At 32.4% G+C, this 20,155-nt stretch overlaps 1 protein-coding gene across 4 annotated transcripts in view; it reads left to right on the top strand.

Moving 5' to 3' along the window:
* The window catches only part of LOC118185084 (neprilysin-2-like), a 118,947-nt gene that overhangs the window by 80,537 nt on the left and 18,255 nt on the right, over positions 1–20,155 (top strand). For all 4 annotated transcript variants that reach the window (XM_085811818.1, XM_085811817.1, XM_085811816.1 and 1 more), the window contains 5 exons: positions 4,327–4,404; positions 4,506–4,609; positions 10,848–10,912; positions 16,491–16,542; positions 16,679–16,746. In XM_085811818.1, coding sequence (XP_085667944.1) covers positions 4,327–4,404; positions 4,506–4,609; positions 10,848–10,912; positions 16,491–16,542; positions 16,679–16,746 — 367 coding nt within the window. The remainder of the gene's footprint in view (positions 1–4,326; positions 4,405–4,505; positions 4,610–10,847; positions 10,913–16,490; positions 16,543–16,678; positions 16,747–20,155) is intronic.

The raw sequence follows: 20,155 nt of genomic DNA, 5'->3' as shown, positions 1-20,155 counted from the left end.
AATCTGTATTAAGCGTAAAATGTAATTTGACCAATTCATATGAGAAATTTCACGACGTTGTAATAAATGATCCGAATCTATTGTAAAGTGTTCACTAGGATAAAAAATATGACCGTGAAAGAAAACCATAAATGCTTTTAAATAAAATTTAAATTAATTAAAAAAACATAATATTCAAATTATAGTTTTTTACAAATATTTTTATAGTTACCAATAGTTAGTAATAAATATATTTTTGTATATAGATAAGTAAATGAATGTATACAATAAAATACATTTTTTGAATTATTGGTCTGCTTTTATAACTAAATTACAATAATTAAATTAAATTTCATTCCATTTGTCCCGCTTTGTCTCAATGAAAATGTGGTCACTTTATTTTTACACTAACCAATTCGAAAATAATTTGCAACAGAGGACCTTGTATTAATCAACACAAGCGAAGGAATAACAAAATAACTCGTACATAATTAAATAAACATTATGTTGTACATTTTAACTGAAATTTGCTTTTATAAACTAATCAAACTCTGGAAACATATTCAACGCCATCATTTTAGATCAATATTACCATTTTGTGGACAATGTTTCTGTATATTACCTTACACATACACAGATTTTCGTCATTAAATAACTTGTTTTATTAAAGGATAATTTCATATAGAAATTGTTTAACGGCACGGACTTCTTGTAACTTGGAGAAACGGCTTTTATTCTAGAACGTTTAAATTGATCTTAGACCTTAAAAATAAAATCAGAATCATCTTTATTAAAGTTATTCTATAAATCTAGCAGATATAATATTTATGTTAAGTTAAAGCTTTGGCTTGGTTTCTAAAATAAAATTACTTGACAGTGCCTTTATTGCGTAAATTAAAATTATTAAAAAAATAATCTAAGAAATTTCAAAATATGTGAATAATGATTAAGGAAATACAAATCTGAGAAATTTTCGAAAGTGTCTTAAGCATTCATTGCTTAAGACACTTTCGAAATTAAAATTTTTGAAATTTAAATGTTTGTGTTGTTTGTTTCAAATTAAATATGCATATTCTCTTCTTTTCATTTAATTTGTTATATTTCATAAATGGCATAACTTCCGACAAAACTTGCTCTTGCATCAGCAACACCCAGAGTGTAGTCGAGATCCGCCAGCAAGTCAAGAGAAAACTCTTTTTATGTAACAAAAAATTTTCTTTTCTTATTGATAACTACGTACGTCTACCTGTAACTAGGAATTAAATTACAAGTATTAGTTTGTTAATTGATAAACGGAAATTTCCAAATGTTTAAATTTTTTGGACTATGTTACCTTGATTTTTCAGATGAGGACAGGTTTCATTTTATTTACTATGAATAGTTGTACTGAGAGGTAAGAATTTAAAGTACTTAATTGTGGTTCCGTGTAGACAGACTATCAGACGACTTATCGCCCCGTCTTGGTGAAATAATTGTAACTCAGATGAAAGATTGAAATAAACTTTTTTATTATAACTTTAATTTAAGAGATGCACAGCTTGTGCCGTACAAAATCAGTTATCACTGTTTGCGAGATTTAAGCTAATTAAAGTAAGATTTAAGTAAATACCGCTTGGATGTCACAAATCATAATAAAAGCTTTGGCTCGGGCTTCTAAGTACGTGAGAAATATGGCTAGCTAAAGCCTAAAGCATTCCAGTATTATCTTTCTTTCTTTCAGAAAACTCCTTCTTCGCCTTTTCTTATACAATAAGTATATGCATGTAGATCGCGAAAGATAAAAATGTTTGGAGAAGAGTTTTAAAGAATGTGATGGAGTGATTACAAAAACTGAATATTGATAGACGGCTTGCGACTTTAAAAGTAAGAAGCACGAAAGTAGAAAGTCAGACTACTTCAATTATTTTCCAATACTTTTGTGGGGTTCCAGCCTTTTATCTAACAACTAAATGTAGAGGAACCTAGTGAACGGCTAAGCAAATAATCGCTTAAGTTCAGTAATAGAAACGTAAACTCGAGAAGGGTTAATTACCCTTTATTGCTCAAAATAAGAATGAACAGTTGGCCCCTTTCTTAGGGCATACAGCAAAGCTTCCTCTTGGGCTTGAACTCAAAATAGTAATAAATAAGAACTTAACAAATGCTTAACTAAAGAGATATATCCGAAGCTATCACACATCTAAGAAGTTGGCCCTTAAATATCGAATTTAGCTAGCGAAGCTATCAAGGGCCTGTAATACGGCCGGAGCGTAGTAACAGCTTAAAGAGACGTGGCGAAAGGGCAAAATGGGCTTTAGTCAGAAACTCTGAGGCTGTCTCTCGAAGTCAGTGGAACTTCGACTTAAATACTGCTATAACTTATTTGCATTAAACGCGATTCTAACACATTCTGGTAGGAAATTGTAAGCTGAAATTAAAAAAAGATAGGAAAGGATCTTTAAAATAACTGTTAAAAATTTAGGATAAACTATAAACTTTAATCAAAATGGAGGATGGAAACGTTAATCAGAAAATTATTTCCATGGATGAAAATGCTTTGCACAGACAATCAAAATGCTATAATTACTGATAAAGTTGTATCTTAAACTTTGTATGAGTTATAAAACAGATTTCGAAACAGCATCTTAAAAGTTGCAATTCAGCTTTGAAGCATTTGTTGGAAATCGGCATTTGTGAAAACTCGACTCATTTTCACTGGTGAAAAAAGTTACCTAGTAACTCTTACATTTGGTTTACAGGAAAAAATTCCCATTTTAGGGTTGTTTTTCTCCCCTAAACGATGTTTAATACAAAAATTACAGAAGTTACAAATTAGAAATTCCTTTATAAGATGACTTGTATGAAATGAAAATTAAATGTATTTTTCAAACAATTAGCACATATGGAAACTGCCGAACGGTTATATATTTTGTTATTATTTTAAGGCTTATATGGTATTTAATTTATTTCTTGAATTGAAACCCATTATTTTAAAATTGCCTATGACCAGTGATCATGAGATATGTAGTTGCATTCTCTCTGAAACATCCTGTATATCTAACAACTTGCTAATCGTGATATCTAACAACTTGCCAATCGTGATATCTAACAACTTGCCTTTTCATAGATTTAACAGTTAAAACGCACATTTTGATGATTTGTGCTTTAAATAGTACAGCAGTCTAATCAGAAACGCACATGTATACTTTGGGGAAAAAAAAAAAAAAAAAAAAAAAAAAAGACAGTTCTATATTTCTGGTTCTATTGAGCCGATTAACAGAATTCAAATTGCGTTTTTCCTGTCTCAAAAGAGCGACTTAGGATAGATATTAGATTTATAAATAGCATTGTTCTAACATAGGCATTTTTATACAAAATCGGACTTTTTTTGAAATAGCATATCAGTTTTCTCCATATTTCAATTCTACGACTCAAATTATGCCTAGATATTAAATTTTTAAAATTTGGTGCTAAGTATACGGAGAAATTCAAAAATTTATCTCGTTTTCGCCAAAAATAATTCACTTGGCAAACTTCTTAATATGTGGCAATCAATTTTCCTTTCTCTGCCATTATGCTGGAGAGGAAAAAAAGGCACCTCGTTCCTATCTTTTTATATTGTGCATGAGGGGAAAAAAGTCACTTTGTTTCTACTTTCAAATAATTTTAGCAAAGTGTCTAAAGCACATTTTATGTTTCATAGCTTTCAACAAATATGCCAAATTTCAAAACGCACCAAAATGTAAATTCACGTATATCTTCGGAAATTTTGAATAAAAAACTCCAATTTTTTGCAGGTATCCTTAGAAATACATCTACTTTAAGATGATGATAAAACTTTTATAGGTTATAAATCAAATTTGTTTTCGAAAAATTTATAAAAATGACTTCAAATTTCAAAAATAAATTATACAAAATGAGTGAATTTTATTTGGAATGATCCTAAATTTCAAAATATGAAAGGAAGAATCAAATACGTTTAATAAAAAAGAGAAATTAATAAATATATATCAAATTCAATTAACATTGGGGAGTTAAAATTTTGAGAGTTAATTTTTTAAAAACTATTTGTGCGATTTTTACAAAACTTGGTAGTTTGGTGTAATTTGAGTCGTAGCATGAAAATATGGAAAACCATTGGTATGTTATTTCAGAAAAAGTCAAAATACCTATATTAGAATAATGCTATATAAAAATCTAATACATATCCTAAGTCGCGCTTTCGAGACATGAAAAACGCAAGTTGAATTTCGTCAATCGACTCAGTAGAGCGGGAGATATAGAACTGTACCCCCCTTTTTTTTTTCAACACTAGATTCATTAAAAGGTTTCCAAAATTAAAAGTCACTAATGTTTTACATTTTGCAGGCTGATAGTGTAAGATTTGACATTTTATATAAGAAAGAACTTCTGAATGAAACTTACGTCTCTCAAATGTACGAAAACGTAAGTAATTTATATTTATTAATGTGGTATTTTCGAATATTTATTTATTTAGTTAGTTAAAGATGAGGTCGTTTATCACAGTAGTTTGATTCCTTTTACAGTTATCTGTCATCAACTTAAATCACTTCGAAAATGTACTGAGTATTCGCAGGTGGTCAACCGATAGATATTTGTCTCAGCTTCGGAGCTCTACGAAAATTGATGAGTATGTAGTATTTCAACTAATAAATTTATTTCTTTTGCACTTTTATTCAAGTGAAATAGAAAAGTGCTGTGAGGCAGAAAGGTTTGCATTTAATGCAGACTTATACTGAACAGTCTTTTATTTCAAATAAAAGATCAATTAAACGTTTTTAGAGAATTTTATTAAAAATGAATTAATTTCTAAAAACTGTCATTGCAAATGGCTACTGAATAACTACAACCATCCTACTAATGACTTTATTGCTAGTCTTCTAGATACAAATCTCACTTGAAATAATCAAGCTGTTTATTCGTATTATTAGCAAAAATTCTGCTCAAATGAAATAAAAGCTTTTTTAAGATATAAAGATTTTCTTTTAACATCTAACTAACGCGTCTTAAAACTTTGTAAAACCAGTAACTCGTAGAAAGCACTCAGAATTTGTCAAAATAATTCATTGCAGTGCTATAATAATAGCAAGATAAATTTATCATTGAAAGAACATGTACCTGCACTCAGGTAAATGTCTTATTAATAATGAAACCAACAAGGATAGTAAGATATCTTTTTCAGCACAAAAGTATGTACAATCACATGTTAATAAACTACTCAATGAAGGATCTTACATCATTCTAAAAAGACGTTTTTGGCCTACATTTTATCGAACTTTTACCTTCGTCCCATTTACTAACGGAATTTGTCAACAGATTCTTACTACTCCTCATTTCGAACGACTGGGCAATGAAAGCTTCCTACGATTTTTCACTAAAGTACGCTCCCAAAACCTTAACTGTTCTAGCCCTTCAGTATCTGAGCAGTAAAATCACTAAAGAATGGTAGTTCGAATCCCAACCAAACAGCTGGTACATAAGAATTTTTGTGGTTTCCCATGCGTCTAATATTATTATGAGCCAGTTTAAGTTTCCTTTAAAATGTCATCGAAAGCATCGAAATCGAATTTCCTTTAAAATGTCCTCGAAAGTTTCGCTTAGGCATATAAGCTTTGAGTGCTAAACAATTTTAGTCCAGTCCCTAACTCTTTATTACGGATTCTTTATTTACACAATCGCTGATTAGAACATTTTTGTACTAGCTTCTTTTAAATGAATATTTCCTTGATTTGAAACATTTTGTGTGATTAAAAGTCCATGTCAGTGAGCAACGATTGAGAAAATAAAGTACTGGTAAAGTCTTCATGAACACTCAGTATAACGTACTTCTAAAAGTTGAACTCAACATTTATCTTTCCTGAGTAGATTTATTTGTATGCTCTTAATAAATTTTTAGTTGTCTCACTGCCACTACGCTCTCGCTCTACTCATCTGTATAAACAAATAATATTTGCCTTTTTTATATTCGTTTAAGGTGTTATTCAATTATGCTCTAGCCTGCCATTCTAAAGAAAGAACTTATTATAGCGAAAAGTATTACTGTTGTGGTTATTATACTACTATCATCTATATAAGACATAAATAATTTTCAAGCCTTAATCCCCTTCAAGTGTTTTTTTTAACTAAGAAAACTTGAGTTCCTATCATATGTTTGCTCTTCATCTTTAAACCTGGCCTTCTTCTAAGTTTTTCTTAAAATTTAAATTCTACTTTTCTTTAAACTTCTCAATAAAATTAATTTTCTGTTGTTAAAGATGAAGTAACCAGTCTTGATGAAGTATTTGTAAAATTTTGTGTGAATGTTGTTACTGGGCATGTAGTAAAAACTCAAAGATATTTAAAATTCAGGACAAATAGACATAAGAGTGTAGAGTTCCTCATTATTTTTGTCTAAAGTAAATGCCGAGAAACCTAGTGAACTTGTTAGCGGCTTAACGCTGAGTTCAAGTAACAAAAGTCGTAGACTCAAGAAGGGTTAACTACCCTTTATTTCACTCAAATATATCACTCGAAATAAGATGAACAGTTGGCTCCTTTCTCGGGCTTACAACAAAGCCTCCACTCGGGCTTGAACTCAAAATAAGTACTAAATTAGAACTAACTAAAAGAGACTTAACCGAAGCTAACGCAAATCTAACGTAGTTATCCCTTAATTTAAACTAGCCAGCGAATATCAAAAGGTACGTAATAATATGGTCGAGCGTAACAACTTTTAGAGAGACTTAGTCCCAAGGCAAACATGCACTACCTGGAATTACTAGTTCTATCTGGCGAAGTAAGTTGAACCTTCCTTGAATACTAGGTCTAACTCATTTGCATTTAAAGCAATTCTAAAAACTCATTCTGGTAGGGAGTTGTAAGTGTAAACAAGAATCGATAGTAAAGTACATTGAATTATAAAATTAAAATATAACTTACAAGTGTGCTAATTAGAAGGAATTAGGAACATGCACTATAATTTTCCATTATTGAGTTAAAAGCTATAATTTAAAGTTTTAGAAACTAGAACTAATGACTCGCCCTAATTTGCCCCTAAAATTGAAGTTCTTAGAAGTTTCCTATATTTTATTTCTTGCTTCGCATTTTCGGCAATGAAGTAGCTTCGGCGCGATTTCTGTTAAAATCCTGTTTCAAGCTCAACTGTTTTCTTGTATTCAAGCACTCTGAATTTGGTGTGCAACTCTTACAGTAGACCAAGAACCTAGTGTATTGGTTACGGAGTACCATTGTAAAACATTACAATAACTTCCACACCGAAATGAAATTCAAACAAATAAGAGACAAGCATTAGGTAAAAGGATGAGAGAAACATCGTTAGGGATTAAATGATAGATAAAAGGATAAGACAAGACTTCTACTGCAAGGACTTGCAGTAAAAGGATGTCACTTCTGCTGAAGAAGTTTGTCGTATGCAACGATTTAGTAGAGTTTGACTCAGCTCCGGTGAAAATGAGCTAAGGTATCATTTGTTTTTTATTTGTACCAATTTTTATATTGAATTCCTTTATTTATTTACTACTGAACTGAATAGTGTTATTTTCCTTACAGTATCGTAAATTACTTTAATAGCAATTTCTAAATTACTGAAATTACTTATAAATAATCATTTTAAAATTTCTGTTGGTTTCAATTTTTTTAAGGGGAAAAGATAATTCTATTTTTTTTATTATTATAAGTCATAAATGGAAATTGAAAGGCTTATAGAAGATCCCTTTTATCTTTAACATTTAGAAACATTAAAGCTCTTCTAAAAACTTCTAACTCGCGATAAACAAACACATTCATAATTGGAAGTTCTTTCATTATAAGAAGCTTTTAACCAAGTGGAATGAGGAAAATATTTCATCTTGTAATGCTGAGGTCACCGAAACGTTCTTTCCTTTTATTTATCATAGATTGCATTCCGAGTTTTTCCTCTCAATTAATTTTAAAATTTCTCAGTTTTTATCTGGTCTCGGTAAATTTGCAAGTTACCTGTTTCGTTTTACCCAAGGATTAACCAATTTATGTGATTGTTCAAAAAGAGTACCTCAGGATGTGGAATATTTGATTTTCTCATGCATTTGATGGCCCTAGATTATGCTTGCAGAATGATTTGAAAAATGTTCGGAGTGGCTTGGCCAGTGAACTTATCTGTTTTCGTGAATCTTATCTGTTATCTGTTTCGTGTTCCAGACTGCTGTTCTCTGCTTTTTTTCTTTTTATTTATGCATGCAACTTTTAATGTTTTAGTTAACTTACTTCTGTAAGCCCCGTGTTCTACATCTGTGGTGCACGGGGGAGTTTGTATGCTTTCAAATAAAAAAATACATTTATGTAAAAGAATTGCATAAATATCATTGAAAATGAAAATCGTATTCCTTTATACGAATTAAATAAGTGCATCTTTATATAATGACAGTTCTGACTGAAGACACCCTTTTTGTAAAAATGCACAAATTTAAGATCCTATGTAGTTCATCTGCAATGAAAGCTTTAATTATTCATTTGCACATTATTCCATTTACTATTTCAAAATATCTTCAATATGCAAAATTAACTATAAAACTAAAAATTCAAACTTACACGACCTATTAAACTTTCAAACATTTGGCAGTCTCTTACAATAACTTAGCAATGAACATCTTGATTGACTGAGCAACTGACGATTCCATCTTAGATAATTAGTCTCATCTTTTCAGAGAAAACCACATGACTAATGCAAAGAAATTTTGCTTTATAAAAGATGATTAGGATGGTCTATTATATTACCCTAATGGGCATTAAAACTGCAGCATCAGGAATCAGAAGGAAAAGGGGAAAAAAGGGGGTTACACTCGAGAGACTACAGTACATCTGGAAGTTCACTCGCCAGGTATCGATCCCGGGATGACCTGTCAGAGACTACAGTACATAGAGTAAACACTAACTTTCAGGAATTTTTGTGGATAATTCTGCAAACTGATATGTTTACATCATATGAGTAATTCAGCAAAAGACGTTAAATTTGCATAATAAAGCATTGTAAGAGATGAAAATAATTAGCAGTGCAAAGCGTATTCAAATAATGGAGACTTATAACGCCTCTTAAAATCGATGTTGAAGACAGAACAGGTTTTCGGAACAGAAATCATATTTCCTCCTTGTTTATTTAACTGGAAATAAAATGCCTCGAATTAAAAGATAGAATGCCTAACAGCATGCGTCCGAATTCAAGGGAGAAAAATTGATTGCATACTTTGAGTTAGGATTACTATTGCTCACTTTGGTCAAAATCGACCACTGGCATCCAGTATGAAATCAACGGTATGACGGACGGAAAGGCATGCAAGCTTACAATGATACTAATGCTCCAATACCGCAAAGAATAGATATCTTGTGAAAATGGCCCATACCCAACTATACAGTCACATGCACCCAAGCGTGAGAAATGTTATATGTACACATGTACCTGCACATATGTTGAGACATCAAACCTTGAGTGTCTCAAACTGTTTGCATGGTAGCAATTGCATTGCTTAGCAGTACAGAATATGCATCTGCCGTTTCAGCTGTGTCCTGAACGACGCATATGGAGACATGAATTGCGTGACATCTTCATCTGAGGTAATCCTATTTCTATGCACACATAGCGCCACCGTGAAGATCGCTTACGCATCGACAAAGCGGTCCATCACCGAGATTTATGTCATAAATTTCGGTTGAATATGAATCCGTCTGGAGTACGGTACGCATTTATGGAATGTAACTAGTCAGCGTTGCTTTTCTGACGCGCTAAACAGTTGCGGTTGTCTCGTATTTTCATCAGCATTCGTGCCAGCTTGGAAGTAATTCAACGTTCAGCTTGGAACGTTCAGTGCGACGAACACACGTCGCACTGAATGTTTGAACACTCCCTTGGCACGCAGGAAACAGGTGACAAAACGTAACAATATCATTACGTTAGCAAAGCATTTATACTCATATTTTTCTTGCTTGCCGTTATCCAGAGCAAATCGTCCTTTAGAAAATATGAAAGTGTCTTGAGCGCGGTGATGTGACATTTTCGCACGTGATATTGGGAATACATGAAATTTTCTAACAGCAGTGGGTAATCAGAAACAACAAGTAGCCTTTTCGCAGCCGATTAGAAACAATCATTCAGTCCGTGGATTACTCACGTAACTTTTTTAAGAACTGTAAGGTATAAATTCCTCTGTATAAATTAGATACAATGAAGTTCACTAAACACTACTTGGAGTGGAAAGCAAGTTATTGTTCCATTTGTTAAGAAGGTTGAATTGCACAACTTGTGCATACAATATAAACCTTGATATTTGCGAGTATTAGATAACAGAAAGTTGAATTCCCAAATTTTTTGGACTACAAACGCGAGATCATTGGACTTTCATCTTAGGCCAATATTTAGGACGAAATGTAAAATTCCTTACAAATTTCCGATTCATTATAGAGCTGTTCTAAATGTTGGCTATCAAGATCGCCCAACTTGAAATTTCTTGAACAAATATCAGGCATGCAGAGAAGAAGCTTAATTTCTCTTTTATGAAATTGAATAATTCTTCTTAATGAATTCCAATGAATATCTTTTTTATTGTATTATTTTATTTCTTTGCCTAACGTTTTTAATATGAATATATACGTACCATGAGTTAGGCACATGATATTCTACTTTTAACAGCTTGTGGAATTTTATAAAAGAGGAAATCTTCATGTAATTAACATCATGTTTTCTCTGCTATTCCCTTTTTAGTTTTCAAACAAAAGCTTCAGTTTCGAATTAATAAATGACAAATAAAATTTACGATATGAGGAGACTGCAACAATTTTGATTTGTATCTATAAGTATATATATATATATATATATATAAAGATATATGTTTTTTTTTTAGCTTGAAGCAACACGCAATCTCGATTCCCATGGAACGCTTTTATAATTCTGAAAAAAATGAAATTGGTGAATATTTCTTCATTGAAATTTTTTTATGTAAAACTCACTAATATCTGAATTATGAAACCTTAGTTTTAATAGTACAAGCTTACAAAATATATAATCTGCTTGAATGCATCTGCAACTAAAAGTAATAAACGGAATGAAAGTAATTTTTATACAGACTATGGAAGACTATATGTAGATAAATACTGAAAGGAAAACATTATACTGAAAGTCACTGATGGGGAAGATTTTGGAACTGCTGGAACCGAAAATGGGTCAATAATTACAATGAATGTGCTGAAAATAGATTTTACAAAATTCCATTAATGTTTCAGTAATAAAAAATCCACATGAGTGACATATAGTACGAAATTCATAGAACATAATATTTTATTAATCAACATTACGGGCCCTTGGATTACTCACAAAATTGTCAACAATTACAACATCCAAACTGACAATGACTTAAATTATCAGTTTGGCTGTTTTAACAGCCTCTCTTTTATTCTTTTTCACAGAATTCTTTGCAAGGCCACCAGTATACAGCCATTATACGCCAACTTTCTGAATTCCTTTCTAATCTAAAGGCTCAGAGTCAGCTTGTGAAAACAGCTCTTAAAAAAAAATTCTAGGATGGACAGTGGTTTTTCTGATGATTTTAATGTGAAATATATATTTTTAGCAAAAAATTTCAATTTTTTTTATTCAATATCCCTAAAATGCAAACGGTTGAGAACTTAAGAATTACAGAAGAGTTAAACCTTATGAATTATATATTTTCGTACTCTTATTTGCAAACATCCTAAAATCAAGAGAAATATGTCATAAATTTTGTATTTATTTTAAAATGAAACGTGGTTTCAGAATGAGACCACTACCCGTTTAGAGATAAAATTTGCGTACGTTTTCTTTCTGCTGGGATGTAACATTATGTGTTTGTAACACAAATGTTGGACTGAGTTATTCGTTTTAGAAGATTTTTTATTTATGTAACCTAAAAAATAAATAAAAAGAGCATTCGATTCTTTGTCTTTTAACAAATTTCCCTAACGATAACTGTGTTTTAATGTGGCTCCTCCTCCTTCTTTTTTTTTGATCCAAAGGACAATTTGTCCAAAAGGACTATTAATTTCGTTTTGGCATTTTGGGTTGTTTCACTTTTCAAATTGTTGCTACCAAATATTATCTCCCTGTATTATATTTAAAGAAATTAAATAATGAAGAATCTGCATAAATGTATGTATGCTTCTCGCATTGTGATAAAATAACAGTATTTAGAGACATCAAACTTTGAATAACGTAATCCTCGTGTGAATATGGGCATCTGGAAGCCCAAATTTGAAATTTGGAATTTGTTTTATTAACGATTTCCTATTTTGTAAAACTTTAACAAATTTTTTGATTAACAAACTCAAGGATTTCAAAGCGAGCTATGGCAACGATGTAAAGAAAAAACACTTTATCTCTAGCGTGTGAGACTGTGTATCAGAAATTCTAAAGATATGCTCACTTTAAAATTATCTTGCGATATTGCTCTTGAAGTTAAGTTAATTTTATGGTTTAAGTGCAAAAAAGTGAGAATAACATGATATTTAATAAATAAAGGTATCACACAAAATGTTAAATAAAGCCCCTTTGGATGTAATTTAAAATAAAATCTGAAAACTTTCAGATTTTTGTTTGTTTATTACAAACAGAAAGAAAGTTTTGTTACTTCAAATTAGTTGATAAGCTATCAACAAAGCTAATTAAACGCAAATTTCATAAAAAATGGCACGAAAATCTCTTAATATCTACAGGGGACTCTGCGCTATTTGAAGAACTTCCGTTTGTCGGATCAGTTATCTCTGCTATTGGATCTCGAAAAAGCTCAGATGATAGCGGAAAGAAAAGAAAAAGACAGATCGGTAATAAACTTCCTTGCCCACAAATTGTTGTGCAGAATAACAAAAATATTAGTATTAAATCATTTTCATCATCTCAAAATTTTATATGAAATAAGAAAAGTAAAAAGGTAGGACATTTTTTTTCGGGGAGGGGGGGTAAGTATTGTGATATCTTACATTCTGTATAAATTACTGACAATGGCAAACGGGAATTCAGAAACATGAAAGTATAATGTTCTAGATAAATTTGTGGTATTTGCGAGCTAGAATACTTGAGAACTGTGTAGCGAAGTGTGTACTTGAGAACTTGAGTGTGTACTTGAAGTGTGTACTCGAAGTGTGTGCTTGAATACTTGAGAACTGTGTAGCGCAGAGTTCATTAACGTAAATGATAGTCCAAAGAAGGATTAAATTACCTTTTTATTCAACTCAAGTAGGATTCTCAGATGGCCTCCTCTGGGGCTTACAGGAAGTCTCGACTTGGACTTTAACTTAAGAGAGGAAATAACAAACTAGTCTAATGCTAACTAAACTAAGAACCAGCTGAAGCTGCATAGAAAAACTAATAGAGATGACCCTTATTTAAAGCTCACCGGCGAATACTAGCAGGCACGTAACAACATGGCCGAACGTACTAAGATTGCACTTAAAGCAACGACGTCGCCAGAAGGCAGAACACACTTACTAAGAACTCTAAGCTCTTCTTCTGAAGTGGATCGTGGATCTTCTGAAGCGGATATAAGAGGTCTTCGACACCTGAGGGCCTTTACCAATTCATTTCACATTTCCCCTTGGGTTTAAAAGTTGAAAAATCTTTATTCCAGACAGAGTGGAAAGTCTTCCGCGCCTTTGCGCAGTAGTCTCTTTATTGTAGTTACGTAAACATATGAAAATTTTAATTTGTCATGAAAAGTCCTATCACATATTTTAAGCAATTAAAAGTATTTCAGGTTTATATTTAATAATATACTAATAATTCTTGAATACACTGTTCCTACTGAAGTGACCTAGACTTCTACTTAAATACTCGTTCTACCTCATTTACATAAAACAATCTTGAAAACTCATTCTGGCAGGAATTGTAGGGTGGACAATAAGAATGTAAAGGACAGCTTATTCAAAAATAAAAATAACTGTTAGAAAATTAAATAAACCTCTACAAAATTTTCAGAACACATATATCCTAAAATGTTTGATAATAATTGCAAAAGAATGTCTTTTTCCGTAGTAAGGAAAACCTATATCAACCAATCCTAAATAAGCAAGAGATCTAAAGCTCCATATGACTAAAGATTATGTACTGCATAAAGCTTACATATGAGTAAAGTGCTCATTCGCATATGTTTTTCCCCCCACCCACAGATGTGCCAAAGCGAAATCCGTTACAGCAGGTACAACGCTTACCATTTAGAAAGGTCCACTATACAGCTATCAGAAGGGTAAAATATGTTTACGAAAATTTCAGTATTTGTAGAATTATATAAGTAGGTGAATAATAATTATTATCTTGGCTCAATTCTGCACATAATTTTTGTTGTATACACCTAGAACAAATTTTTTAAATTTAACATTTTTAGCCTTTATTTAATACATAATTTAGGTTCAGTATTGAAGCATAAGAAATAAATATTCGGGCGAAATAAAATTAGAATAAACTGGTTATTTTCAATTATATTTTAATTGTTTGAGTTAATTTAGATAAATTTTAAGTTTTTATTAATGTTTACCATAGAAAACATGAAGAATTTTAATTAAAAGTATAAATTTGTTGTAAAATCATATAATTTTAAATTATTTTATGTTCCACACGGGCAGTAGGTTAGGCTCCTAAATCACCCTCACTCCCCTGGAAAACATTTTTCTTGTTATATTACACATTTATAAAGATCATAGATCCCTTTTAACAATTAACTTCATTAAATATTAAAAAAAATTAAATATGCCCAAGCACAAATCAGCAGGCAGTGAAAGAACTTCCACCTCAAAATAGGGTGGAAGGATGGGGACTTTAAATTCTCTTTCCGGAGAAGAAAAGGCCTTCACGTGGCTTTTCATGTCGTAGCAAGTAATAATGCCCCTTTTGGAACATGGACCTTTATAAGGTCCATGTTTTGGACGAGTCTACGTGTTTTGGCAGAATGCCAATCAAGGTTGCGTTTGAGACGGTCGAACTATACCAAGGTTTGCAAACTTCCTAGCGTGCACGCGATAATAGCGCCGAAATCTCTCCTATCGGCCACTTTTGGCACTAAAACTGCTTTTTCCCCCATGCATTCCACAGTCTGTATATGAAATTTAATTTCATTCCATTAGTATTTTTAGCTGCAGATGGCTTCGTGCAAAGAAAGTTTTTAATACCTACCCTGTATAATAACAGACTGATTAAGTATTAAGTATTAAGACTGATTAGGAAGACTGATTAAGTTATTTTGGCCAAAATTCAAAAACTAGTCATTGCCGTCAAAAGTAACATCATTAATAAGAAACTGAACTCTTCAACAACAAAGAAAAATAGGATATTCTTATATTTTTTTATGAACTGAAATGTATTTCAATAGTTAAAACTCCACCTACAGAGCCTGAATTTTTTAAATATGATTATTTATTTGTTTTACAGGTGACATGTGTTCCTTCAAAATGTATAGGACAAATATCTGTATATTAACGTTTGATTATATTATTATTTTAAGATATATTTCACGTAAAATAATGTTAGAAATTGATGCCCAGATGGTATAGTGCTTAGGGAAGCCGACTGCGATACCAAAGGGTCCGGAGAAGGTATGATTGTAACTGTCCATCTCTTCATAGGAGGTTAAGGTGGCCCACCTATTAAATGTCTCCAGTAATAAAGTGACCATCTCCTCTGGCCTTAGTAATGGCCAATCCGAAATTGACTGGCAGGCCCTCAGCTTCATAATTTTCAAAATCTTGATGAGTTTAGTCTTTTGATATTTTTGTGAGTACCGTGAATATAACATGGGTCATTAAATTCAATTCCCAAAAGAAATGCACTTTTACTAAAATTATAAATTTAAAATAACTGAATTAAAATTAAAACTAATGAAACATATCCTGCAGTTTCGCTTCTAATCTATTGAATAAAAGCTGAGTGTTAAAGCACTGTATTTAACAACTGATTATTGAAAACAATCTATAACTCTCTCTCCAAATAATCTTTAATTTTCAGTTTCGGAACTGGTTTCTAGACAGTTTTGGAAACATCTTTGAATAAACATAACATCTTTGAATAAACATAAAATCATTGATTAACAAGATAATATTGCATTAGAGAGACAAAAATTTGATTGTGATGTACTCCAGAGATTTTTCAATGTTTATAAATTTTTGTCATCTATTTAAATCTTTGATAATGGCTTTTTATTTCGAGATGTTATCAAATGCAAATCTTAGTTCACATAATTTGTTAACGAATATAGTAATTTGAAAGCCGACTGTGATATGATTTCAAAATAAAATTTCACACTTCATTGTTTGCTTACACAATATTTGGTGATAATTTTACTGTGCAATATGTAATTATGTCTGAGATACAGTTAAAAAAACCTCTTGAGTTTTTAATAAAGTCGATGTAATTGTTTTCTGATTCACTAATAAAATTACAAAGCACTAAACTAACTTTTCATTAAATAATACTTTGGTTTTATATATTTTTTGTGCTATTATTTACGAAAAAACCTTCTTTCTTACAGTTTTAAACGCCGAATTATTTCAAGCTCCATTTTTCAGATCGGATGTACAAAAGTAAGTGATTAGTTTGTATCATAAATTTCTTTAAATTGAAATACAACTGAAATTTACTAACATCAAAATTATTTCATGTACAATAAACCATAAAACGCTGAAAGCATCTCCGCATTAATTCGCACTTGTATTTCAGTTACCTGAATTTCGGAGGCATCGGTTCCATGATTGGTCGTGAGTTTGCACGTGCATTCGATAAGAGAGGTAAAGTATTATTTAAGTTAAAATATCATCGGGTACATTATCAGCAAGATACGCCACATATTGTGATCTCTGAAAATTATGAAAAAAACTGCAAATTATACTTATAAAACTTTAAGAGTATTATGATTTCCAACTAGTATATGATTATGGTTTGTTTTGGTTTGGTTTATTAGATTATGACAAAGCATTCGAGGGCTATCTGCCTTAAGGGAGGGTTGCCTTCGTGGAGGACGTTTTAAGGGAAACTGTCTCGTATACACGTTACACATGGGGAAAACCACGAAAACACACATGCAGCCAGCCCGTTCGCGGGATTCGAACCTCGGACCGAACTACCAGTGTTCAGCGACGTTACCGCTCGGCCGCTGGTGGTCCCAATATATGATTATGCTTTTTCAGTCATTAAGTTTGTCAAAGCAGGAAATATGAAAAATGGGCTATGCCCTCCATTCGGATTCGAACTTTACGCTCCTCCTGACAGCTAGATGAAAGTACTTCCAATTACACACCGAAAATACGCCGTCTCCGGTCAACCGGCATAATTGTTAGCGGCGCTTACTGCCGTACCGAAGGGCCCTGGCTCGAACCCCGCAGAAGACATGGATGCTTGTAAATGTATAGTGTCTGTGCGGCATGGAGGCACTCTAAATATGCGGCGAGCCGATTATCCTATCGAGAGGTTGAAGTAGGGGAAGAGGTGTGTGAGCGAGGTGCTCTCCTTCAGAATTGGGAGCGGAACTGAGCAAAATCGTACTGTCACCTGTATGGTGCTCAAGGCTGCTGCCAACGGCAGGCACAATCTTGCACTCCTTACCACGATGAATTTCGCGGGCTTGTTCTGAAGGTACCGTCAGACCAGTACGATATGTCACAACACAGTTACGCGGTAAATATCTGAAAAATTAAAACTACGAAGTATATGCATTGATTTGTATTTTCGTAAAAAGAAAGCTCAACAGAAACACCAATTAATCATAGATAGCAAATTAAAATAATAAGTTTTAGAGAATTATAGCTTTTCAAATTTAACCAGAGTTTCCTTCAATGTTTTAAATTAAAGGTTTGATTTCTGCATATTCCTAAAGTATTAGCGCAAATAAAATTTACACGTCAGTAAAATAAAAAACTGTGTTTACATGTGAAGTCTTTCTCAGAACACAAACATCGGGATATTACTTCAATGGATGTGTAGGTAGTGAATTTTGGAGATAGCTTAAGAATCTGAAGATAGTTGCATAGATAAATCAGATGACATGACAGAGAAGAAAAACTTTCAGAAGTGGTCTTTCATTCAATTTAGTTTCATTTCATAATAAACAAGCCTTAATGAGCATAAACGGGTTCACATATCATCATTATGGCCGCAGTGTACACTCCCCATTTATTTAACTATTTACATCTTAGACAATGGACAAAGCACAGCGATGCTAACCACATATTGGCAGCAGCAAGCGAAGTGGGAAAAAAGGCTGCGCAATTAATAGCAGCGATTCTTTGTTAGAATTTTTATCTTTGATTGAATAAGAGCTGTCGCACTGCGCTGGGATTACATAAGGCAAGCATGAAACGGGTTAATTTTGAAAGATACAGTCCAAAACATTATTATAAACAATTTATACCTTCAGGACATTGCATATTGCCCTTTTCTGTCCTAAAAATAGTAATTGTTTAAAATATATCAGTTTAAACTGCGTCGTTTCGAAATTATAATCAGTTTCTTCCGATCTTACATAACGCTGCAATTTAGATATCTTTTATTGGATCTCTGAATAAGATTTCAGTTGAAAACAACACTTTTTAGGCTTTCTTCAGAGTGCGTCACTTTCCTGCCTATTTATTTGCATTAAAGTAACATAACGCCGATCGCTTCTATTTATCCTCCATTGTACTAAAATGTGTTCACTTCCCATAGTTGTGGGTGCATATATCGCCCAATTTATTTGAGACGAGTTAAGGGAACTACATTTAAATAAAGTTTTTTTCCACTCTATGCATCTGCTACTACCAGTTTTGCCAAAGGAGATTAGTTTTATACATCATGGTGCATTAAAACATAAAGCTTTAAAAATTTTTAATTAATTAAATTAACCAAAATTAAATTCAGTTAATTTCAGTTTTAAAGGTAACGTGACAATGTTCAAGAAAATATTAAAATGAAATTTGAAGTCATTATTCGCTGAGATATGAAGATTTAAAGAAAATAATTTTTAACTGTGCATGCGTGAATTACATCCACTTTTTTCTTTCGTAATTTGCTAGTTAACTATTAATAAGGGTAATTTATATAAAACTTCTGCGAGAATAGACAACTGCAAGTTCAGAAAAAATATGGATAAAAGAGTGAGCTATATTGTAGTTATTTCCTAGAACTAGCTCGAATGTGGCATTAGAGCATTACACACGTGTTTAGATTTATTTCAGGAAATGTAATATGTCGGGAGATTTAAAATTAAGCGAAGCAGAACTTTATTTTGGCGTTAAATAAAATTTTGTCGATTTCGAAGGCGATAAGACACAGGTCCCTCTTCTTCAGGAGTCAAAAACATTCTGTAAAATGGATTTCCAATTTTTGCTGTTAGCCGAAAATTATCGTCCGAGTTGAACGATGTGTTCACACTCTCTGAAATAAGGTGGCTGAGGCAAAGAACATGTATGAATGACACAATACATATTCTTTGGCTGAGGATACTTGACTTTGCTATGTCATCTCGAACCGGGTGAGGATTGGAGATGAAGAAAAATGGGGGTTGTGACCGTTTGTCAGGTAGGCATCAGCAAGTCATCTGGTTGGTTTAGGTAACTCAAGGTGTATTCTGAGATTAAAAAATTACTTACAAATACAGAAAGTACAGATTACAATTATATTGATGCATGATGCATAGATATGTTTAATGAATAAGTTGAGAACTATTTATAGTACACAACTGTGATATTTATAAAATTTAAGCTTAAAGCACAAAGCTACATAATATGCTTAAAAGGGCGAAAATGAACAACTCAGTAAATTTATGATGCGTCTTCCAGGAGTATTGTGCGCATTTGCAATATAATATTCGAACAATTTTGGCCAACTGAGCAAAGCAGACCGCTGACTACACTGCAGTGACTCGCGCTAACAAAGAATCTAGGTCAATTAAGGTCGACTAGGATGGATTAGCGAAGATCGGATGCCAGAAACTGTACTGTACATAACGAAACCAGACCCGTAAATGTAGTTTTTGAACTAATTTGACCTTAAAATGATGCAGGTAAATTTTAGCAAATACCGGACTCAGTTAAACCACCGCCTGGGGGTCGACTAGGAGCAATACTAGCATTCTGGCTAGGTCAATGTTGAGACAGACTCGACTTTTGGAGAAAAATTAAGTCTTCACAGTGACTAGAGCCATTATTTATTTGTCGGTAGGTT

The sequence above is a fragment of the Stegodyphus dumicola genome, chromosome 2 (genome assembly GCF_044657685.1).
Source record: "Stegodyphus dumicola isolate Sdum_Otavi_A_Nest chromosome 2, ASM4465768v1".
In the NCBI taxonomy this organism is placed as follows: Eukaryota; Metazoa; Arthropoda; class Arachnida; order Araneae; family Eresidae; genus Stegodyphus; species Stegodyphus dumicola.
This window is presented reverse-complemented; position numbering and strand designations above follow the sequence as displayed.